The 24,390-nt window shown below is 42.5% G+C and overlaps 1 protein-coding gene across 4 annotated transcripts; it reads right to left on the bottom strand.

Annotated features, from left to right (window-relative positions):
• Nucleotides 1-415: 415 nt before the first annotated feature.
• Slc25a27 (solute carrier family 25 member 27) lies at nucleotides 416-24,360 on the bottom strand. 4 transcript variants are annotated; one of them, XM_060369690.1, is made up of 11 exons: nucleotides 24,041-24,099; nucleotides 23,317-23,345; nucleotides 23,081-23,119; nucleotides 21,138-21,329; nucleotides 18,687-18,771; nucleotides 14,978-15,100; nucleotides 11,496-11,608; nucleotides 7,969-8,053; nucleotides 6,597-6,689; nucleotides 5,440-5,542; nucleotides 1,862-2,156 (listed from the first exon to the last, which is right to left on the bottom strand). In XM_060369690.1, exons 1-11 carry the CDS (start codon nucleotides 24,097-24,099, stop codon nucleotides 2,085-2,087), a joined length of 993 nt encoding a protein of 330 aa, XP_060225673.1. In that variant the 3' UTR covers nucleotides 1,862-2,084. The 4 variants fall into 4 exon arrangements, with proteins under 4 accessions (XP_060225672.1, XP_060225671.1, XP_060225673.1 ...); XM_060369689.1 differs by lacking the exons at nucleotides 23,081-23,119; nucleotides 23,317-23,345 and having other exon boundaries at nucleotides 416-1,878; nucleotides 24,041-24,360; XM_060369688.1 differs by lacking the exons at nucleotides 23,081-23,119; nucleotides 23,317-23,345 and having other exon boundaries at nucleotides 416-2,004; nucleotides 24,041-24,357.
• Nucleotides 24,361-24,390: the final 30 nt, after the last annotated feature.

Raw genomic sequence — 24,390 nt, 5'->3', positions numbered from 1 at the left:
ACAGAAAATGCATGAGATAAAACAACAGTAATGTAAAGAAAAAAGAAAGAATAAAAATAAAAAGCTTGGAGATGACCCGGAACCTGTGATGGGGCTGTTCTGAAGCCACGCAGTAAGGGTTTGGCAACTGGACACCATTAGTGTGTTATGATGGTCCATTGGGATGGTATCATCATCAGGATCTTAGCAGTTTGCAGCAGGAGCAACCTTTTTTTTTTTTTTTTTTCCAGGTTTCAGCTTCCAGAGTTGTAAACTGACAGGCAGGATTCAATCAGATGATCCCAAAGGATAATTTCAAACAATTCCAGGGATTCACACTGATTCAGAGACCAAGGAAAAACAGTCGGGACATAGCTGGTGTTCCTGTCCCACGCCCCCAAAAGAATAAAGCTACGCCGATTGTTAACAGTCCAGCTTGGATATAATTATTTGATTCCATCTTTACTTAGTCATAAACATTACAAAACATAGAAAAAAAACAACATTTCCCCAAAGTGATTCAGTTTGTGCACAGAATACTCGGGGACCTTAAGCACATAATACAGACTACATGTATATTTTGCAACTCAATTACAGACTGACAAATGCAATGGAAAGACAGGCAACCTGAAGATGTAAAGAGATCGAACTCCCCCTCCTGCAAGTAGAAAAAGGAGACGGTTACACACATTGAAATGTCTTTAAAAGTGTGTTTCCTCCTTTAAGATGGCAGTGATTTTCCACCCGCACAGTCGCGCAGCACAGGTGCAGCTGTTTCTGTGGCCCAGCACCTGTGCGATCATAGCAGCTATTTGGTTGGCTCTGAAATCTTCCCCTTAGGCCTGAGTGGTTGGAGTTTTCCTAGTAACATCCCCAGCCTTTACCCCTAGCTGCAGCCATCCATCCCGAAATGCCCTGGGTCTGAGGCTGGGCGAGCAGGCGTCTACAGGTGAATCTGGAGAAACCTTTCTAAAACAAGAAAAAGGACTGAGTGCCAAGACTGGGGAGAGTCTCATGGACCGCAGATGGTGTGCACTTGCCACATTTCAGGCAAGCATGCGTAGGATTCGAAATGACTAATACTCAGGCTGCTGATCCCTCTCTCTGCCCTCCCTTCTGTGGAACAGAGAGATATGGAAGGAGAAATCTCAGCGTGGGCTGCCTTCATGTCAGTCCTTCTCCCAAAACATCCATGAAAAGCTGATGACCTAACGGGGTGCTTCGTAAGAAGAGCCTGAGAGCTGAATCTCGGTCAGGTATGCCGTGGTTCCCTTTGTTAGGATTTTCAGAGCTACCAACAAACGCGGCTGTAAAGGAATGTGTTACACAGCAAAGGTTCTGCCCTCACCACGTGATAGTCTGTGGCTGTCAGGGGACATTACTAGGCTGTTGCATGCATGAAGGGGTAGCAACCAGTGAGCACACATGTAAAGGTGGACCCCGTAAGCAAGCAGCCTCTTTCCTTGCAATCCAAACATAATTTCAAGTTGCCTTTGTTTAATCTTTCCATCCTCCTTGCAAGAAAAGGTAAAGCAACTTCTTTCATCACTAGGGAAACTCAAAAATGTTTATTTATGGATTATCATTTGCCTCCCTGTAGATTACAATATGAGCGCTCTATTAAACAGAAAAGTGACTTGTCAAGCTGTAACAATGAATACAGGCGCACAGGTTAAATGTGTATCCGGGCGCACAGGTTAAATGTTTATCCTAAGCACTGTAGTCTTCCACATCACTGGCGTCTACCCAGGTCTGAGGTGCTGGCTCCTGCTGGTGTTCCTCTAGGCAGAAACTTCTGCACAGCTCAGCAGGTCCAAGTCCAAACCTTCTGGCCCAAGGTCAAAAAGAGGTCCGGGTTCCGTTCTTTAGAAAATGCCACGCTGGGTCTCAGTGGTTGGTCTTGAGAGATTTGACAAGACAGATCGCTCTTAGATAAAAAGAGGAGTCAAAGAGAACTCGGGTTTCCATAGAAAGATAAACTGCTGCCCCCTGTAAATCGCAGTCTCTGTGGAGTAAAGTATCTTCCTAGAGAGGTAGAAATAATAGGGGTGTGTGTGCTGCAGATGCCCTTGTTCGGGAACAACGAGCACTCTAGCTTTAAGGGCTTAAAATGGACTGACTCCACTCATCTCTCTGATTTTTTCATAAGTGAGCCAGAACACCATTGACCAAGGGGTCTGAAAGATTAACCAAAGAGGTTAGTGCATATTTCAAAGCAATTATAAGTCTACACAGACACATATACATCTTTGAGTGACACAGTCATTTTCAATCCACTCATAAAAACAAAACAAAAAGCCTCACAAATAGCTTATTGTTTATTTCTAGAAATCACCTTGAAACTTACAAAGCATTCTCATGTCATGTTGACCACAGCTTTCTCTAAAAGCAGCTTGCAATAGGAACAGCAGCAACACAACAGAAAGGCCAGATGTTATCCCTATTTTACAGATGAGGATTCGTTGGCTGGCAGTCCACTGCCCACCTGCCCCAGTGCGGAACTGGACCACGGGGTGTTTTCTACCGGCTACAGCTATGATGTGGGATGCCTTGACTTTTGAACTAAGCTGCTGTTTAATTAGATTTTCAAGAGGTGAGGAAGATAAAGATCAGCCTATAAAAGCTGTGTCATAAAAAAATCAATTTCAGATGTTTTGCATAAACAGGTTCACACGAAATAAGAGAAAGGAGCTCCCAGTTCAGAATGGCCTGACCTTAATCTGCCTGGCCAAAGGCAGAGGAACTAGGATAAAGGGGCATGGATACTAGGAAGTAGGGATAATCGGAGAAAGAGTGCTTAGACCAAATGGTTTGGTTCGGATCAGTGACTAGAGATGATTTCCATTCTAGAGCGGAGTTTAGCTAGTTAGAACCTAGACTGGAGTTGCTAGATGTGTTTGTAAAGGAATGCATGTGCCTGCACTGGGGATTACTGAGCATGTTACACTGGCAGACTGATAATTTACCAAGTAGCAGTTGGTTGATCCGTGGAGACATAGCTGAAATAAGGAGCACAAAGCTGTGACTGTGCCATATCCCCATGTCATCAGAAATGGGGCAGTTAAGGAGGCAACTGCAGAGAGGCCAAGGAGGCAGGAGTTCTTGCTTAAGAAGGACTGGGCAGCCATTTCTAATGGTGTGGCGGTTGCCAGTTTTGCTCTTCACATGAATACAACATTACAGGTTCAAAAACGCAAGGGCAGGGTGAAGCAACTTCACGCCTTCTCTAACTAGGGAAGAGGATTGTGGTGGAGTTTAGTGCCGGGTATTAAATGAACTCATGACAAAGAAATCATGTTGCCAAAGATGGTGGGGAGCTAATGTGTGGGGTTGATGGAGCCTCTGTGCACCCTGGCTTCGGGCACACTCTCTCTACATACTGAGTTCCCCACCAGCACAGTTGTGACTACTGTAAATAATACAAGTGTGTGCATGGTTGTGTTGATGCCTTGGGTTGGTCCTGAGCCTACTGCAGTCATTTCTCATTCGTGATTCTGCAGAGCTAGCTATCCAAAAGCTCTCTTGGCTTGACAGCCTTGCATCTTAAGTTTATAAACAGACTCCTCCAGGTGTGATGCTTATCAAGTGACCTTCTCATGCTGACTTGGGCCCAGATAGGGCTTGAGCTTAGGGAGAACATGCTGGCCATGAGGCCCGCCAGGTACCTGCATACCAAATGTGTTGTGTAGTGTAAACATACTAGCTATTCTGACCCAGTTATAAGCTTCAGTGAATCTAGTACCTGAAGGTGCATAGGAGGCAGATGTCTGGGTTCAGTCATGCATAGCAGTGATCAACAAGACAGTAACGGGCACCACGATGATGACTGCTTGATGGGGCTCTACCCACTAATCCATCTCTTTGACCCCTGCACATGGGTATGCGTGGGGAGTCTTTGAAGGGTGCATCTGTCCCTGGCTTTTTCCTGTGGACAGCTCTTTACTTCCTGGACAGGGTGTGCGTGTGGGTAGCGGGGAGTCTTTGAAGGGTGCACTCATCCTCTCTTCCTGTAGGGAGTTTTCCACTTCCTGGCCATCATAAAGTGAGCAGCTTTGCTTTGCTATATCCTCCTGCCAGGATGTTCTACCTCACCAGCCCACAAAAGCAATGGAGCCAGCTGGCCACAGATTAAAACCTCTGAAACCAGGAGACCAAATAAACCCTTCTCTTCTTTCAGGTTGTTTTGTCCGGTGTTGGGTATTTGGTTACAGCAATGAAAGTCTGACTGGCGCAATTTATATCAGACATTGCTAAGAGCTTTTGCTGTTAATTTCTTACTAATAACCGTCTACAACCCCATACTGATAGACAGCGCATCTTCCCAGCTGCCATCTGTAAGCAGACAGTTCTTACTCTCCCTACATCTCCGTCCCTACATTCTTATCTAAGATTCTGCTATTGATCTAATTCTGGTAACAGTCTTTTGTGTAGCTATCTATTCAGATGTCCGACAGGTACCCAGAACTTTCTGTATCAAAAACTAAATTTATTGCCTTGCTCCTCCAGGTCTCTGCAGCTTGTCCAGTTTGTGCTTCCCATATTTCCCTGCCCTTAGCCTCTCAGTAACGCCTCTCTCTCCAGAGACTGTTTTCTTAGCATTTTGCATGGTCAAGTCTTACGGATTCTTCAAACCTCAGTTCAGAAGTCTCTTGTAGGGAGGCCTTTGGCATTTCGGAGTGTAAGCTGTCCTTACTTGCTGTGTATCTCCAAAGCACTAGGAATGCTTCCTGTGGCTCCCACCATTTACAGTTTCTTATCCAAGGCTAAGCCCTCTCTACAGGGCATGTACTCGAATGTGTGTGTGTGTGTGTGTGTGTGTGTGTGTGTGTATTATTACTATATTGTGTTGATTTTCTGATTATTTGAGTTTCTAACCCCATGACTCATCTACATTTTCATATTTATAAGCATATCTTGCTTTTCATTATAGTTGCTACATCGCTAACTCTATCCAGTGCTATACTGAAGGGCACGGCAGTAAATGACAGAAGCACAGGGCACTCTCATTTAAAGCAGGATCTCTGTGGTATTAATGCCCCTATAACTCTGTCATCAAAACAAGTTCTGAAGCAGTAAACGCTTCTAGAAAATCTGAAACCTATATATCCATCCCAGCCTAGGATGTTTTAGCTAAGAAGACTACCAAAGGCTTTATATCAGTTTTTGAAAAACTCTGCCTTTATCTACTTATGTAATATATTATGAACCTGCTTATTAATAAATGTAACAGGTTCTCTTAGCCTTTAGTTTGTCAAGAAAAAAAAAACATTATTCTAAGACGAGGTAAAAAAAAAATCAAAAACCTAAAAAAATATTTTAAAAAGAAAGAATGGATGGGCCTCTTGTGTGGGCCATGCCACACATCAGAGGAGAGAATGAAAAGTATCTGCAAAGTACAAGTAATTGAAATACAAAGAAAACAAAAATAAAGGAAGAAACAGAAATATCCTCCATCTTTACCATTCTCAGCCATGACGGTAAAAAGCCTTTATACAGGCTCAGGAAGCCTTCCCCTTGAACAGCCTGGAGCAAGCAGTCAGTTGATGACTTATACAAAAGTCCTCTGGAAGAAGAAAGAGACCTTTGTCAAATTTCATCACATATAAACATAGATGTAAATAGAGCCATCCAAGGAGGGTCATTATGAGCTAAATATTTTCTGCTCATTTAGAACAAACAGTATCACCGTTCCGTTTACATAGGTATCTTCATTTGGTCTTAGGCATGTCCCTGCTGACTCTTTTTTTTTTTCCCATGACCCCCTTGGTCCTCTCTAGAGTTCAGTCCATCTGACGTCTTCCAAAGAGAACATGCTGTTTAACACCACATCAAAATCTGTTACCTGAAAGGCCCACGCCTTGCAGGGTGGTCTGCAGATTCTCAGCAGAGTATGATCTCTGAATGCTTTGAGAACAATAAAGTCACAATGCCTTCTTTGTGTCTAAATAACATGACTGTTAGCTCAACTCCCCAAAGGCTTAGTGTAGTTTCATCAGATAAAGAGAAGGTAATTTTATATGAACAACTGCCTTGCTCAACAGGAAAACACAGGAATACATCTCTATTGCATAAATGTTATGGGATGGCTTTGTGAATAGTGTTTTTATTTCTGTACCCAGAGATCTGGTTGCCATCCAAATGCTGGCATTTGTATTTCTATGAATCATCTCTTGTCTCAATGTTGTGTAAGAATTGTTCTCCAACACTTCTGATTGTTTAATAAAGAGCTGAGCAGCCTATGGTTGGCATGAGAGTTAGGGCAGGACTTGCAATCCCAGGAGAGGTTCCCAGGTGGAAGAGGGATGAGGAGGTCACCGTGACAACATGGATGAAGCATGAGCAGCTGGGGTGAGACTAGTTGGCAGGTAACAGGGCATGTGTCTGAGAAGTAGGCCAGGCCAGGCCAGGCAGGTCAGGTTAATATAGGTGAGTAACTGCCCAACTATAGTGATTGAAACTTATTAATAAACGTAATAAGTCTCTGTGTCATTATTTGGGAGCTAGAGCAGGCATTTAAAAGACCTTTAATTGTAGACACAGATCTAAAAGAAAGCATCTTTTAAATACCCCGAGTGCCACAGACACTCCAGCCCATGGGCACTAAGGGCTTTATCTACCTTCCTTGTTTGTCTCGAGGCTGGTTCATTATTCGGCTTTTGATGACATCAGCTGGTGTTCCCAGGATAGAGGCTACCAGTCCAGAACACAAACTGTAGGGCACAAATAATGAAATTTAAAGAGAATAGTCCATATCTCCCAAATTCTAGGTATAGGCATTTGACATTTAAAAAGAACACAGTGCAAAATACTCCTTGAGATTAAAATGAATGCTTAATTCAGTAAAGAGAAAAAGGCATTTAAAGCCTGATCAGTCAGGAGATATGTACCTCCTGGAACCAGGCTTCTTTTTATAGCAGGCAACAGGAGAGACAATATTCTCCCTTTGAGATCGCTTGGGAAATAAAGGTGCTTGTCAGGCAGGCTTGATGACCTGCATCCTGATTTCAGTTCCTAGAACCCACAGAAGGAGAGAGCTGAGTCCTGAAATTTGTCCTTTGACCTCCACATGCATGCTCTGGCATGCACACATACCTCCAACCCCTGCATAAATAAATAAATAAATAAATAAATAAATAAATAAATAAATGTTTAAGAAGATCCTGTTCTGGAGCTGTCTACACTCTATTCAGGGAGAGGCCGAGTGTCACTCACTGTAATAGAGAAGTTGAAAGTGTGTGTCAAGGAGAAGGAATGCCAGAAGAGCTGAATTCCCTCAAACCTTCATGTCTCATTCCGCTTCCTCTGTGTCCTCTTGCTTTTGTTTTGTTTTCCACTCCTCTGAGCCCTGAAGTAACTCATTCTTTTCTCTCCTTATTTGCTGTTCATGGTTTTCACATGTGTCTAGTGTCTAGCTCTCCCTGTTGGTGAGCTCCCTGGGCAGGGGCCGCTGCAAGATGAAGACTGGGAAACTCAACACAGAAGGCCACACAGATCTGCTGAGTTGAGTTAAAGAGACCACCATCAGAAACTGGCCCTGGGGCAGCCCCATCAAGTACAGATGTTGCTGAGTTTAGTCTGAACTATGCGGTGATTTTTATCTGTCTCTTCCACGTTTTAACCGCAACAGACTTGAAGGAAATGACTCTTTAAAAACATAGCATCATCCTTCTCACAGGGTGACGGCATGACAGTCTTGACGAAAAGATTCCCAAAGTTAGAATCTGTGCTGACAATTCAAGACCAGCTCATATACGTGTCTGGAGAGATGGCACGGGGATTAAGGGTTCTTGCTGCTCTTGCAGAGGACCAGCATGTGGTTCCCAGAACCTGTCACTCCAGCTCAAGGGGGTACAACAAACACTTCAGGTCTCAGGGGCCACCTGAACTCACATGCACACGTCCACAAACAGACACACGTGAATACACATTAATTACAAACCAAATTAAATCCTAAAGAAGAAAACAAGACAAGTGCGAACAGCCACCCACCTGGATAAGCCATGAGTGGCGATGTTCTCCTCAAGAGGTGTGTTCAGAACCAGGTAGTGCTTCACTGTATCATAAGTGGTTAAATCTGGCAAAGGAGAGAGGGTTGAGCATTCGTTCACTCGGCAGTGAATGTCTTCAGTGTCAAAAACATGCTGGGCTTGGGGCCGGACTGTGTGCCAGAATGAAAGACACCATTCTTGTTTTTAATCAGAAGCAGGCCAAGCTACAAACAGAATGGGCACTCATTGTATCTAGCTATGCTCATATTACCCTCGGGAATTTTTTGGGCTTCGGACTGAGAAATTCCTGCCTGAGGCTAAGTTAGACTGACCATTAAGTTAGATGCTGACCATTAAACAGATCTCGGCCACTGTTTCACACTAAGCCTGTTCTGTCTTCTTCTGGTGATAATAAGAAACTATTTAAAACAAGAAAGCTATACCACAGTGCTGAGGTTTTATGAGGAGAACCCACACTGAAGTATAGACAAATGGACGATAACGGGGTGAGAATGGACTGGCATGTTTGAGGGTAGAATGGTACTTTTCTAGAACTTGGGGTAAGAGTCGTTCGTAAGATGAGCATCTCTGCTCCCTGATGGCAGATGAAACAGCGAGCAAAACAAACTACCGGTTATCTAGATGTTAGTGCATTTTAAAGTCAGAACTCTGCAGACAAGCAGGAAAGGAAGAGGGAACCAAAAGAATGGACTATGTGATGGATTTTGAAGTTTGGGTGAAAAGGAAGGTCTCTTGCTAAAATGACACCTAGCAGACACCCAAAGGAAGCATAGAAAAATAACTGTTTAGATAGTCGAAAGAAAGTGCCCCTGATGCAAGGGAAGCATTTGCCATGAGGCAGGACTTGGCTTGGGTTGTGAATGATTATGCAGAAGGCTGGTATAACAGAGCAGGTGTGGGAGACAGAGAACTGTAGGAGCCAGCTCTGGGTCAGGCTACTGTGGAGAGGATCAGACATCAGACTGTAGGAAGACAAGGGGACTGGATATGAGACCATCATGCTAATCCCAGTAAGAGATAATGCTGGCTCAATAAAGTTATTGTGGAACCCTGCTCAGCCTCTGGATAAATTCTGAAAGCAGAAATAGCCAGCAGATTGAATATAGAGAAAGAAAGAAAAGATGAAGGCAATGTTCTAAGTGTGAACAATTTAAGGGGAAACAGAAAGCTTTTATTTTTGGAGATAAAGGTGGAAACAGACAGCTTTTATGTGTTTTTATAAGACAGCAGCAATGATCACCTTTGTAAAGCCAGTTCAGGGGCAGCAGGAAAAAGTGGCTATGTGGTACCTACAAAGGGACCATTGAGGAGGCTTCTGTAGTATCTGTGGAGAATGCAATAAGTCATGTATGAACCTAGAAGCTCCAGGATAAGAAGACAGAATTCACCGCATGCAGAGACTAATCAGCACAAGGAACAAGGAATGACAAAACTCATACCCAAATACCAAAACAGATTGTGGAGTATTTTGAGATGATGGAGAATGGAGAAGAAAGTGGTTTGACAATCAAGTTTGGTTTAAATACATTCAAAGTGATACTATAGAAACAGCCAAAGGAAGACCCTGAGAGAGAGCAAGTGGAACTTGGGAGAAGGTAAGGCTGTGATAAAACCCGAAGGCACAAATCGAGACACTACAGCACAAGGATTTCCTGGGGGAGGAATTAACTACCAATGAGACACAGCAGACATACCTGGAGTGACACAGAAAACCATTAACCATCAGTCCCTTAGAGTCATATCATCCATCTTAGAAATGATTCCTTCACCCACAAAGCCCTGAACATTTGATGAGTCTATGTGAAAAACTGGGGGGGGGGGGGGAAGATGAGTCAAACCATGCACATTGCCTTCAAGGTAGTGGAAGATAACTGCACAGGATTGTGGCGACATGGAAGAGCACATCTAACATGACCAGGTACGGGGAGGGGTTGTGAGAGGTTTGGGAATAGCCCAGAGCCGAGTATTAAAGGGATGCGTGGAAGAAAACCGAACGCAAGAGGGGACAAGACCCGCAGCAGAGAGGTGAGGAACAGCTTTGTACATGGAGGGATGGGGCCTCTCAGCTAGTGGCTTCGGTGGACTGCTCAGGCAGCTGACTGTGGTATCCTACATCCTACATGGTTACAAACTTTCCACTTTGCTATCTAACGAGAGGCCAGTGGCAGGACACCCAGGGCATGTTGGATCAGTGATTTAGATAAGTCTCTCTGGACAGGTAAGCTACACAGCTTTGAGGACGAGGGAAGAGGCCAGTTAGAGGGCTGTGGCAGAGGGCAAGCTGGGGAGGTTAGTGAAGTGGCAGGTACTGTGGTTGGCGATGGGCCTAAGATGATTTCAGAAGATGGAGGTAGCTGCTAGCCTTGCCATCTACGTTCCGAGAAGTTCTGTGCATATATACAGGAAATGGCCATCCTCAGAGATGAAAACCTAAGCTGACAGGGACGCATCTTTCATTTCTGTGCCCTAAATTCTGTATTCTCAACAAGAAAGACAAGCTGCTTCTTTAGTGTTTACTGTTGCTTGTGACCTTATATTCCAATTCTTGTGAAGATTTTATGTTCATTTTGGTGAGTAAACATGGCTAGCATAACAGTAACCATGGTGTAGACATCCCCACTCTATGTCTAAAACACAGACATTGCCAATTTCAGAACTATGTGTCTAGTGGTGAAATGGCCATTAGCCTTTTGAAGCTATGATCGCTATTTCCATATATTTTTATCTGTTTTAGATTTTGAAGTTATAAATTTAGGCATATACATTTAAAATAATTACTCTTCTTAGGGAAGGCCATATCTAACTTTTTAGTAAAGGTATCTGTCAACATATAATTTGGTTTTAAAATGGCTTCCCTCTTATATATTCTCTAGTATAACTTGTAGCTTCACTAGTAAGGTATTACCATATTAATAACATTTCCTTAATAAGAATATTCATCTGATATATCTTAATTTTTTTTTACATAAGGTCTAATTTTATGATTCAGGCTGGCCTTGAACTCATGATCCTCCCAGCTCAGCCTTCAAAAAAAAAATCTTTTTTCAATTCCCTGACCAATTGAAACTTTCTGGTTATGTTAATTAAAAAAAGAAACTAATAAGTAAAAATGATAAGTGAGGGATAGAGATTGTTTGTGTGAGGAATGCTCCCATTTCCAGGCTGCATGCCATGCTGTTCAGGAGCAATGCCAAAGGAGCAGGGGCAGAGGCTCAGGAAGAGAGCTGGGCATCTGGGCAGAGCGACTGTCTGCCGATTGGTTCCACAGTTTTCATCTCAGAGGGCAACCTGGACTGGGGCAGGAGGTCTTAGGAACAATTTGCTCTTAACTCCTTACGGGAACAATTTTCCTGCCTTTGGTCCTTTTCATACATCACCAGGATAAAAACGTTCAGTTACCATTGCTGATTCCCGTTATTGAAAAACCAAACCGTGCCTTCCGCACCCTGATGCCAGGGCTCATAACTCGTTGACTATGGCCGAGAGATTAAAGAAGTTTTCCGTTACCTCCCATATTCACAAGCGCTGCTCTTTGAATATTGGGTACCCAGCCTGCCCACAGCCCACGTACTCCTCCTTCGGCTAGGATTTTTGTAAACGCGTGATGTACTCCACGGAATCTAAGAACAGTAACAGAGAAATGTTATTCTGTGTAGCCTTGTGTTTGGAAGGCAGATGTGGAGAGTTCACTTTCAGCTGAGACCGCTGGAGCAGCGGCCAAAGGAACGAACAATGCTCCAGGAGAGAAAGAAGAAGGCCTTTGACCTCAGGTGTGTTTTTGTTCTGCACTGTTCTTGAATGTGATGTTGTGCCTCCTGTGACAAATATGTGGCTTCAATTTACATGTTTATTTTTGATGGCTGTCAGAACATAGCTATAGAACCCAATCTGGTGAAAGGACATGCTGAATGCTGTCCTTTGTGTATTCTGAATCTAGAGATAAGGCCTTCTGCCCCACTTTCCCAGGTACAATCTATAGTATGTGCCAGGCAATTGTGTTGAAATTGTTCTGTCCTGAGAAAGTGTGGGAAAAGGGTAGCTCTGTTAATGTTCAGTTTGTGCTTACAGGCATTTATTTACATATTTTTCTGATCGTGTTTTTCTGAATTCAAACAAACTTCCTTGGATCCTGATCTCTTTGTTACATTCGTGTATGAAAGTATACTGAAACTGAAGTAAAGCTGTCTGCACCATCAGACTGTAGTATGCCCCATTCCTTAAGGTGCTCAAATCCCAGGCCTGGCAGAAAGATCTAACACAGGTCAATGAAAGTTGACAGAGACAGTTATTTAGAATCATTAGAAATTAGAGGCTATAAAAGTCTGATTTCCAGATAAACTGAATAATTTGTTGTTGAAGGACCAGTCTCAAACATTTCCCTTTAAAAAAAAAAAAGTTATTTCTTCTATGTGTCTGAGTGGTTTGTCTGCATGTACATAAGCGCTCTGTTTGCCTGGGATCTACAGAGCCAGCAGTGAGCACTGGATTCTGCTTGAACTGGAGCAGTAGGTGGCTGTGAACTACCATGTGGGTGCTGGGAACTGACCCAGGGCCTTCTGCAAGAGCAGCCAGTGCTCTCAACTGCTGAACCAGATCTCTAACCCAGCATTTTCCTCCCCTCCCCATTATTTCTTTTCTTTTTTCTTTCTAGTTTTGTGTCTTGTTAGCATAGGCTGGCCTCAAGCTTGCAAATCTCTTGCCTCAACCTCTTGAGTACTAGGGTTACAGGAATACACTATGCCATGCCTGAAATGACTGAAACATTTTTTAGTGGGCAGCACTGCAAATTCTGTTATCATTTTCTCTTCTTAGTAAAATGATCAAAATACCACTTTTGGTATTTTTGCATTGTCAATTCCGACATTAATTACAGGAGGAAGCAATAGTTGTTAGCCTTCATTTAACTGGAAATACATGGACTGTTATACTATACAGTCACAATATATACACATATATTCAAAAACACGAACAGGCCACTGACTTGAGGCTCAGTGGTCGATTACTTCCCTAACATGACCAAGGTCCTGCCTTGATCCTAAAACCAAACAAAGGAACCCAAACCCAGCAAACACTGACTCTCTCATAATCTTTTATCATCTCGGGTTGGAGAGATGGCTCAGTGCTTAAGAGCTCTTCCTGAGGACCTGGGTTCAATTCCTAGCACCCGTTTGGCAGTTCACAATTGTGAATAACGCCAGTGTCCTTGATCCAATGTGCTCTTCTGGCTTCTTCCACATGTGGTGCAGACATACATGCAGGCAAAGGTATATGCCCATACATATAACATAATAATAACAGAATTTAAAAAATCATTTATCTCAGAAGCAAGATGATTTTTTAAAGTAAAAAACTAAAAACAAACAAAAACAACCCTCCCCAAAAAAAGTCTAAGAATTCTTAAAATTAGGTATTGTCACTTTTGTGAAAATTACTATCCTATCTTGATTTTGGCTCTTACTTTTGTTTGCAGGTGAAAACCTGCAGCTGAACCTGAGACAAGTGCCAGTGTCTATTACAGAAGAAACATGGGCTCAGCCCCGTAGGATCTGGAGTGGAATTTCCTGCTTTTTCACTTGCTAGCTGTGTGGCTTTTATGTAGGGCTTGTTGTCCCGGAATCTCGCCAAGGGACGATGTGGCACTTTGACATGCACAATCACTCTGTGTTTTGTCTACATGGCAACTGTGGGATCTAAAGGTCCCGAGATTCACACGTGTTTCCTTTTTCTTCTCATTTCCCTTTTCTCTCTCTCTCTCTTTCTCCCTTCCTTCCTTCCTTCCTTCCTTCCTTCCTTCCTTCCTTCCTTCCTTCCTTCCTTCCTTCCTTCCTTTCTCAATGACATCAAGTACAGTCAAACAAAAATTCCCAACATTAGGGACAAAGGAAAGCAAGCAAGCCAGCCAGCCAGCCAACATAAAAAAACAAAGAACCAGAGCCCAGCTGAAGACAACTCTCTCTGGGTTTCTGTAGCTGTTTTTCTTCCTCTGCAGACAAACATGCCTCTTTTTCTGATTCACAGATTAGAAGCATCAGGACAGGTCCTTGGGTTGTTTATCCCCTGGCTGAGTCAGAGTGCTGTCTTTAGGCCCGCTGTGCATTTCCCCTCCCCCCACCCCCTTCAAAGCTGTAGGGAAGCCCAGGCTGCAGCTGAGCAGGCTAGAGAGGCCAGTAAAGCAGTGTTCGATGGTGAATGATCAAGGAAGGCCTCAGCCCTTCTCATTAAAGTCCAGCTCAGCAAGAGACAGAGTGTTCCCAGAAGCAGACCTCTTCAGACTCCACTCAAATAGCCAGCACTTTCCCTCTTTCCTGAGAGGGATGGGGGGGTCTGTCTTTCAGAGCTCGACCTTCCCCAGGAGAAACATTAGCAATGAGAGAAATTAGCAATGTTGACCTTTCTACATTCTTTGCAAGAGCAAAGGCAAGTGTTTTAGCGACAGTGGTGTTAAGCATCAAGAATCCCCTTTAAAGAGGAAGATACTGAGACTGTGTAGTAAGTGACTTCCAAGATACCAGCCCACAGTGACAGAGTCAGGGCTTATAACAGGGCACATGATCAAATTCATCTCTCTCCATCCTTTTGAAACATAGTATCACCTTTAGACCAGACTGGCCTTGAGTTCATGATGTATTACAGGTTGGCCTCAAACTCTCAGCAATTCTACCCAGCTCAGATGACAGCTCTGAATGGCAAGGCCCTGCTTTCTAAATTCTTTACACCAACTCAGGACAGGCGGCTGGTCTAATATTAGGAGAAGGAACAAAGAATTGCAAACACATATAGTTTGCCCAGCCCAGAGCACACACACATCTGTATGCACAAGAACGATTTGGGCTAGCTCTGCTCTTCACAAATGTAACCAAGGAGAAGAATTGGTGTTAATTTCTTTAGTGAAGATTAGATTACAAAGCTGAGAGTGCATTAGACAAATGTCCAAGAAACAGGGGACTGAAAACGGGGAAGGAGAGGTAACTGTTTCCTGGATGACTCACCTCAGCGGCTTCCCTTCCAGCTTCCGTTTTCCTTCCATTTGCATCTGAACCTTCACCAAGTCAGTGGGGTTGGCTATAAACTGTCCAATGACACCAGCCATCATCCCTCCAATGACCGACTTCCTAATTGTAAAAGGAGATATATATATATTTTTATACTGGCCACTAATTTCACAGATTTCACAAGGGAATCACACCAACCTTGCAGAGGCCCTGGTTAAAGACAGAGTAAACAGTAAAGTAAAGGTTAAAGATAGAGTAAAGGGTGACACAAAGGACAGAAAAGCAGGCAGTCTGAGTGGTGGCTTGTGGTTGGGTCCAGGGATCAAAAGGATCAAAAGTAGAGGAAAAATATGAAATCCTTCCATCTGAATCCAAACAAACAAACAAACAAAAAAGGGAGATGGCTTCCAAGGGAAGGATATTTGAACCGATCAGTTCTCTGCAGGTGGCATCGAAACAGCAGAGATGCAGTCAGCCTAGGAGGCAAAGGTCACAATTTTAACTGGTTTTTCCAAATGACAGGCTTTTCAGCATTCCTCTCTCTGAGGAACCGTGTCTGCAGGCCAAAGCTCCTTTACCCCCAGCCAACAGTGAGCAGGACTGAACCCTGACAATTACAGAGCCGTATCCCCAACTCACACAGAATAGGCAGTGCTTGTTACAAAGGGCTCCATTATTTTACATTCTCACAACAATTCAGAGGGAGTTTAAATTAGCTTATTAGTGATGCAACTTCTTTTCACAAGTGTAACGCACATATTTCTTCTGGGAGCTATGTTTCCCAACACCTTTCCCTTGTTTTTTTTTTTTTTTTTTTTTCAGGGTGCTTTTTGTTGTTTAATGGTGCTATGAGCATACTTTTAAGACAAACTACTTCAAAATCTCTCTCTGTGTGTGTATGTGTGCATATGTTGCCTGAAGGAACTAGAAGAAGGCATCAGAGAAGGCTCCTTGGAGCTGGAGTTACAGGAAGTTATAAACTGCCTATTAGGGGTGCTGAGATCTGAACTCTTGTCCTCTAGAAAAACAGGAAGTGCTCTTAACTGTTGAGCATCTCTCCAGCCCATGTGAACTACACTCTTTACATTTCTGTTATAAATTTAAAATTTCAAAGCAACAGGCAGTTGTACATTATCTCATCAAACACTACAAAACCGGAAGCCTAAAAGTGCTGTGAAGATAAGGGAGGGTAAAAAAGGCAAGGCAGTCTGTCCACAATCCTCCTTAAGGGAGCAGACACGGGACTCAAGCCCATCTGCAACTTCAGAGCCTTTCAAAAAGGAAGGATGCACAGGCCTGTGTGAAAGGCTGCCATAGGAATTCTGATGGTAAAAAGCTATAGTGGTTCTTCAAACAATTTCTTTTGAGTGTGTACGGGTGGGGCAGAGACAGAAAGAGACTTTTGGGAGTCATTTTTCTCCCTCTAGCATGTAAGTCCTCAAGGTTAACTCAGGTCATCAGGCTTGGCAGTAAGAGTAATCTCGTAGGGCTGCTACTGTGGATCTTAATAAGCAACGACATGGTGGAAATATGAGTCTTTCATATGAGCTCTTCCCTTCTGAGACGTTGATGACTACGGTTTGGTCCTTGCCTTGGCCTTTCACCAGTCAGTTCGCAGCCCGTGTAAGAAAGAAAGACTAAAGAAAGGAAAAAGGAGGGGGCCAAAGAGATGCTGAAAGAGTCCAAGGGCACAGCGTCCAGGAAGTCAAAGAAGTGAGTAACTCAAAAGAAGGATCAGCGGCAGCTAAGCACCCAGAACAACGAGGATTTGGGTTAAAGTACATCAAATGTGTTTGTCGTTCTTACATCTTGGGAATGGAGTACATTAGTGTATAGGCTCAAGTCCCACAACTGTTAACGCTCTTTTCCAAACTTCTACATTTACAACCTAAAAACAAAAGAAAGAAAAAAAAAGACATATAAAAATGAAAAAAAAAAGAAAGAAAGGACAACAGAAAAAAATTAAGGTGACAATATAAACGTCATAAAAAATTACATAACAACCTAGGCTTTCGGGAATGAGAAGCTTCGAATATAAAACCATTTGCTCAACATGCTTTGACAGACGCTGTGTCTTCAGTATAGTGTCTTCCTGCTGTTATAAATATGTCCAAACAACACAAAACAAGTTCCGGAAGAAAGCCTTCTATCATTTCTTCGGCTGGAGAATCCATTCCTAGGTTTTATTTGTTTTTTTTTCCTTTAAGAAGTTTCAAATGATTCCTAAGGGAGGTTACAATAATCCACTGACTGAAAACATGTAAGCGCCATCCAGCACAGAAGGCACTGGGCTTTATTGGTAGGGATTTATTAATAAGAACTGATACAAAACTGTCAGTTTTGCTCAGCAGGACCACCTGGCCAGGGGTGGTACCTCCCACGATGGGATGTCTTACTTCCTGGATACAGGCTTTAAAAACTAGACCACACAAACCTTCTAATAATACAAAGCCTGACCCTAAAAGAAAAACAAACAAACAAGCCAAAAAAAAAAAAAAAAAAACACAAAGAACCAAAAAATCAAAAACCCATGCATACATCATGAGTTATCTTGACTTGGTTTGTTTATTCCTGGGTGACATTTTCTGAGAAAAAAAAAATTTTCATTCAGAAAATTAAATCCTTTGGGATTAATGACATCTAAATAAAGGCACATGTGGAAATGTGTTGAGATGTAAAGGACTCAAAGTTCTTTATCAAACATGTAGTGTCTTGAATTTGACAAAACAATTCTGAAAATAAGACTGGTGTCTTTTGATTATAATCATAAAGGTACATGATGTAATGATTTAATGTGTTACTTTTATATTTATCAAAAAAGACTAGCTATAATAGAAGTCAAGTGCTGGCTAGTCTTGTATTAACTTGACACAAGCTAGAGACATTCAAGAAGAGGGATCCTAAATTTAAAAAAAAATGCCTTCCATCAGATTGGCCCATAGGCAAGTCTGTGGGGACATTTTCTTCATTAATATCTGAAGTTCTGAGAGGGTCCATCCCACTGTGGGAGGTGCCACCCCTGGCCAGGTGATCCTGCTGAGCCAGCCATTGGGAGCGAGCTAGTAAGCAGTATTCCTCTGTGGCCTCTGCCTCTGTTCCTGCCTCCAGGTTCCTGCTTTGAGTTCCTGCCTTTATGACCCTCTGTGATGGAACTGTGAGTTACTTCTGGTCGTGGTATTTTATCACAACAATGAAAAGCTAACTAAGAAAATAGCATTTGAAAAAGGGAGCCACAATAGAAGATGTTCCAAAATTATTATTATTATTTATTATTATTATTATTATTATTATTATTATTATTATTATTTGAGACAGGGTTTTACGTAATAAAGGCTGGCTTCTAACTATCTTCCTGCCTCCGCTTCTCAAGGGTTGGAGTTATAGGCATGTACCCTCCCCCCAAGTCTTTGAATTTGTTAAGATTAAAATATTAAATAATAACACGTGAACAATTCACAGATGTATCTCTGTTGTACCTGTATACAATATGCAAAGAACTCTTACTTATTTGAATTTCTATTCTTTATTAAGTCTGCTACTAAAAGCAATTTTAGTACAAATGGATAATTTTACATATACTATAATCAATAAACATTAAAGCCTTTGGGAGTCACAGCATGTATGTGCATATATATATATGATATATTTATATGTATATCATATATATATGTATGTTTTTGTTTCTGTTTTTCAAAACTAAACTTACCAGAGGGGATAATGCTTATCTTCACTTTTGCCAAAGACAGCTTCCCGGAGATGTTCATAGGTGACCATCCGACCTCCAGAATACACTGCATAAAACAGACCATGAAAACACAAATTCAATTCTATGTCTAACAAAATGAGAGGATCTGACTTGACCTCGTCAGTCTTTCAATGGAGAAAGTTTTAGTCTTCGTCTGATCTCTCTAGAGTAAAGCTTCCCTTCTCTGTTTTCTTTAGACCTCTTCATTTCTCAGGACTCAACTCTATACATTTTTTGGAAAGTTTCTCTTTGGCCTTCTTCTCAGTATCCTGGGCCCGCACTGTGTGTTCTAACACAACAACCGTCAACTTCATTAGCAACTAGTTTGTTCTTATCTTCCCTTCAGACATACCCCAGGCCAGTTCTGAGTGTTGATTTTTTTTTCTTTTGACTGACATTAATTCACCAAACTTGAGTCCATTTATGAACTTGTACACACACAACTTGGGTTTTAAGGGTTTCTAAGTTATGGAGTTTGAAGTGAGGTTAGGGATCTACGGTGGAGAAGAGATCTACAGCTGTCTTCTTTTTTCAATTCTGACCATCTTGAAAATTGCCACATAGACTCATGTGTTTGAATGTTTAGTCCATAGAGAGTGGCACTCTTAGGAGGTGTGGCCTTGGTGGAGTAGGTGTGGCCTTGGTGGAGGAAGTGTGTCCCTGTGGAGGTGGGCTTTGAGGTTTTACATGCTCAAGCCAGGCCTATATGGCCTCTGCTGCCTGTGGATCAAGATGTAGCTCTCTCAGCTCCTTCTCCAGCTCCATGGCTGCCTGCATGCCGCCATGATTCTCAACATGATGATAATGGACTAAACCTCTGAAATTGTGAGCCAGCTTCAATTAAAGGTTTTCCTTTATAAGAGTGGCCTGGTGTCTCTCCACAGCAATAAAACCCTAACCAAGACAGCCACAGAAAGGGGAGGAGAAACAGAATGAAAACGAACCTCACAAAATAGCTCTATATACTGATTTAAGCTCAAACAGGCAACTGTGGGGCTTGGTGCACAAAGGCTATTCTCTTTGAAAAAACACATGTAACCATACTGGAGAATTCATTGACATTTCTTCCCTTAACGGTTTTAAGCACATGAGAAAGGTCTTAACTGGAGAACAATGAAGTGTCTAACACAAATGAAAAGAGGCCCAGAAAAATATTCTCAAAGGTGGAAAGCGGTATCATTAAAATCAGTTCCATGGTGCCCATACAAGAGATTTTCTTGATATTTTAGGAAGTTGGACTTGGCATTTCATAAAAAATAAACACAAATTATAAGAACAGTCCAAGTTTCTGTGCATAATTCTGACCCTTTTAAAAATCATATGCTAGCCTACTCATGTGAAGAGTGGAATATTAATTCTAGCAAGCTTGCACATGATTAGAACTGGTGCTGTTTGGGCCAGGGAAACAGCACAGAGGTGGAGGTACAGAAGAGCTAAACTTATCCCATCATCTCTTTCGAATCTGTTTACAGGTCGCTATGTCAGCTACACCGATTCCTGTGACTGCTGCCTTGGAAGCAGGGTTAGAGGGGTTTTCTCTGTGACAGTGACCACTAACAACCCACAGAAAAGGTTAGCCTGGGAACAGAGGCAAATGTTCACCCCTGTTGTTCCATCTACATCACTACCACAGCTGACATCTAGTGCCAAGTCTGGATGAGGCAAGACTTCTTGCCCTCTGTCAGGTCAGCCTACTTGGTCTTTGATGTACAGGGTGAAGATAAATATATTTTAACTTTCAAAGAACAGGAAAGTTAACTGAAAGTTCCTTTAATTTTCACCATATTTAAGGCTAAGGGAAAATTATATAAATTATCATATAAATAAAAAAATCGACATAAATCATTCATGTTTCTCTACCTTGTATTGTTAAAGAGCTTACAGGAAAAATTTTCAAGCACACAGCTAAGTAGAAACAGTTATAACTTTATATCTGGATTTATTAAGTGGCAATACTCGTTGAATTATCTCAAAGTGTTTCATAGAAATGGTGGCAGTTTATTTTTTTTTCACATGTGTTATAGGGTGAGGTTGGTGCATCGATATGCCCACAGGTGTGGAATCATATTTGTGTGTAGGTACGAATGCCTGTGCAAAGGTCTGAGGCTGACATCAGTTGTACCTCTGTCATTTCCCACTTCATTTATTGCTCACCGTTTCCAGCTAGCCTAGTTGGCCAGCTTGTCCCAAGGATCTCCTGGACAGTTTAAATACTTCCATCTGCTACTCTCAAAGTTTAGGACAGTAACTCCTTAAAAATAATTGAAAATATTTCCTTCTAATGATTTATTGTGTCCGTGTGTGTGTGTGGGAATAATACAATGTCTTTGCTGGATTTTGGATACAGCTGAAGAGGAAAGCAAAGGATACTGAACTCATAACAAACTTACCAGCTGGAATCAAGATAAATACCTACGTGTCTGTAAATGGCGGGCGTCACTCCTTGCCACAACTTTAGAAAGCCTTCCTCCTGGACAATCCCCAGGGCCGTGCGTACCATGCCCCTATAAGGGGCAGATGCCATTGCGCCATCTCCCAACCTAGCAAGGGCGGCTTCTCCTTGCATCTGAAGTCGGGTTTTTGTAAGATCGAGGGGAAAGGTTGCTAATGAAATAAAAAAGAACAAATGAAGGGAAGGAAAACTCCAAAACACTCCGACCAACAAACCCTCTAAAATCATAGGGTTCATATTCTACCAAGATTTTGAGATTTTGAGGTATGAAAATATAGTGAAATTAGCTAGGGAATCTAAAAAGTACACACTTCCTGACCCATTCCCACATACTCTGATATAGTAGATGGATGATTTACAAAGTACATTCTCATGCCTTCCCAAATCCCAAATCCAAGACTCACTGCCCCAAAGCATCCCCAAATACAAAAAACAAACAAACAAAAAACAAACAAACAAAAAAAGAATCCCACAAAAGTAGGGCAACTCTTGAGCTCTTCTCAATTAAAAAAATAATAATCTCAAACCCACTTCAATTTTCCCAAAGACAAATGCCTTCCTTGACCACAGGCACTGTCATTTGAGATCTAATACAAATTTAGAACAAATCTGAGATGGAATTCTCATGATTTCATAAGAATTTCCTTTTCCATGAGAATCAATCACAACACTGATGTTTGAGATGTACAAGACTCAAGGAAGTTAGAATGTCTTCTGTATACAGGGGTGCCAATGCTTGACATTCTTCAAATCGAGGCAAATACTCAATTATTTTTTTTTTTCTGAACTGATAAGCTTTATACATGACCTCTTATTCCGGAGTTCTTTGTGAGTCCCAACTTTATTCATTGTAAAATTTATTTATATGTTTTGTTAGAGACAGATTATTTTTATATGAGAGCATATATTAGCTACCTAACTCATAATAACTTCAAACACACAATGTCCCTAAAAACTCTAAGAGAAGGGTATTGAGTCAAGTTATGCACATCGCTGACAGTACACAAAAATCTTCAGTAACCACTACCTGGTCTAGAATCCACGAATACCTTTTCTAAGATACGAGAGTGGGGGGAGGTGTTACGTATTTCCATTAGGTTTTGAAAAGGTTAGTATTTAACCTTTAGTATTTCTTTAAACAGATGTGTCTTATCTTGCACATACAAGTGCTATACTAACATGTGAAACTAAAATAAAATATGAAGTGACTCCATCCACCTGAGTACAAATTCTGCTTCTCAAAACATGCTCTTTGGTTTTGGCTATTTCCTAGTTCAGGCTCTCATGCTGAATTCGCGTGTACTCCCCTTCACCCACTAACTTTGATTCCGTAGCTTTTGATTTCTAGTCTTCATATAATTCTCTCCAGCACATGTCACATTTCTGTACAAGTCAGTGAGCTTCAGGGAGGAGTCAAACGGTTAAGGTATCTAGTCACTCAACCATCTGATTTTAGATGTTTTTAAAAGTTAGCAAATTTTATTTCAGAAAGTCGATTAAAAAATGCTTCATTGGCTTTGAGGGAAGAGAGGCAAATAGAGGGTCAAAGGGCAAGAAAGAAAGTGTCTAAAGGGCAAAACAACAGTGTGCTGACTCTGCTAGGTATAAAAGTAAATAACTTCTGCTAGAACAAGATTGAGTAACATTTACAAATTACTAATGCACCAGAAATGTCCTTCCCTTCCTTCCTTCCTTCCTTCCTTCCTTCCTTCCTTCCTTCCTTCCTTCCTTCCTTCCTTCCTTCCTTTCCTTTCCTTCCTTCCTTCCTTCCTTCCTTCCTGGACAAGACCACATGTGGTATTGACAACATGCCCTCCCTTGAAAAATACACCATCTGGTCTTGCCATGGCACCATAATCCACATAGTGGTCTGCTCGTGTTTTGTTTGTTTGTTTGCTTTGACTCAGGTAGGCAGATGAATCTTTTTTTCTATGATTTTTATCTGTCTATCTATCTAGTCATTCATTTATTTATTTGTTTGTTTGCTTGGTTGTTTGTTTTTTGAGATAGGGTTTCTCTGTGTGGCCTTGGATGTTCTGGACTTGCTTTGTAGACCAGGCTGGCCTCAAACCCCGAGATCCAACTGCCTCTGCCTCCTGAGTGCTGCGACCGCGCCTGGTTCTATGATGTTCTTGAAACAAAAACAGCTTCTCTGCAACAGGCAACAGTTGTAAATGCCTTCCTCTGCATGTGCCCCCACCAGCCTGGAATGAGGCCACACAGGGGTCTCCGCAACTGTGTAACCAGGACCCACTACTGTATCAACTGTAATAATGTCCCCAATTAAATAGCTGCCCTGCCTTGCATTTACCATTTATAAAATTACTTCTCAGGATTCCTCCTGTAGGTAAACACGGTATAGGCTCAAAGAAGTGATGTGGCTGACTGACTTAAAATAGATATTCAAGTGGAATGTTTAATAATTGAAGTCCCCCAAGGTGGGACTCTCGCACCCTCCCGCAAACCCGAATCTTAAAAGATTCTGAGGCTGCTTAAGACTATAAACCACGAAACAGACGATCCAAGGAAGGATAGGAAAAAATGTGAACAAATGGATTGTGGTTCTAAAAAGGTCATCCTCATGAAAGGGGGGATGTTTCCTAGAGAGGTATGAGGGCTCATGAAGAGCCCAAGTGTACTCACTCAGGCACAAGGCAACATCCCTGGGGATGGGAAGACAAGGACCCTGGACACCTCCAATCCATGCTCCTCCCGAAGCTGGCCTACTGGGCACCTGACCACATCCTTGCGAGGGCGCAACCTTTGAAGATGCTCCAGCCTGGAGTGGGGCTGCCCGCCCATCCCTCCCCCAGCACGATGCCGCGGCCACTCGCTGGGGAGGCCGAGGCGGGGAGGCCGGTACCTAGCTCGGCCACGGTTGCGGCGCAGCCGGACAGTAGGAACTTGCTCGTCCGGGGCCATCTCTGCGTGAGCGGCAGCAGCGTCTCCTCCTCCTCGGGAACAGACATTCAGCAGCAGGTCAGGACCACTGGGTACCGTTAGTTGCCTGTGCACCTGCCACCCTGCCGGCGCCGCCCCTTTTCAGCCCGAGACAGGTCAGGGAGGGATCACGTGCATCTATTAGGCTCAGCCAAGCTGACGCCCGCCTAGTCGCTGGACCGGTCCAGCGGCCTCAGGTACTGAAAAACAAAGCGGTACCCAAGAGGCTTCTGGGAAATGTAGTTCTTGGGAACGCAGTGTCTTCTCTGATTG

Source organism: Meriones unguiculatus, chromosome 16 (assembly GCF_030254825.1).
Source record: "Meriones unguiculatus strain TT.TT164.6M chromosome 16, Bangor_MerUng_6.1, whole genome shotgun sequence".
Taxonomy (NCBI): domain Eukaryota; kingdom Metazoa; phylum Chordata; class Mammalia; order Rodentia; family Muridae; genus Meriones; species Meriones unguiculatus.
The sequence above is the reverse complement of the archived record's forward strand: the minus strand, read 5'-3'. Positions and strand labels throughout refer to the sequence as shown.

What these genes read in the sequence shown, in the direction of transcription:
- Slc25a27 (XM_060369688.1), bottom strand. Translation starts at nt 24,146, where the DNA reads ATGTCTGTTCCCGAGGAGGAGGAGACGCTGCTGCCGCTCACGCAGAGA. An exon ending in CCTCGAGACAAACAAGGAAG is followed by an intron (nt 5,543 to 6,596) that starts GTAGATAAAGCC and finishes TTCTTCTTCCAG; the next exon opens with AGGACTTTTGTATAAGTCAT. An exon ending in TACCGTCATGGCTGAGAATG is followed by an intron (nt 2,005 to 5,439) that starts GTAAAGATGGAG and finishes CTACCTCTCTAG; the next exon opens with GAAGATACTTTACTCCACAG.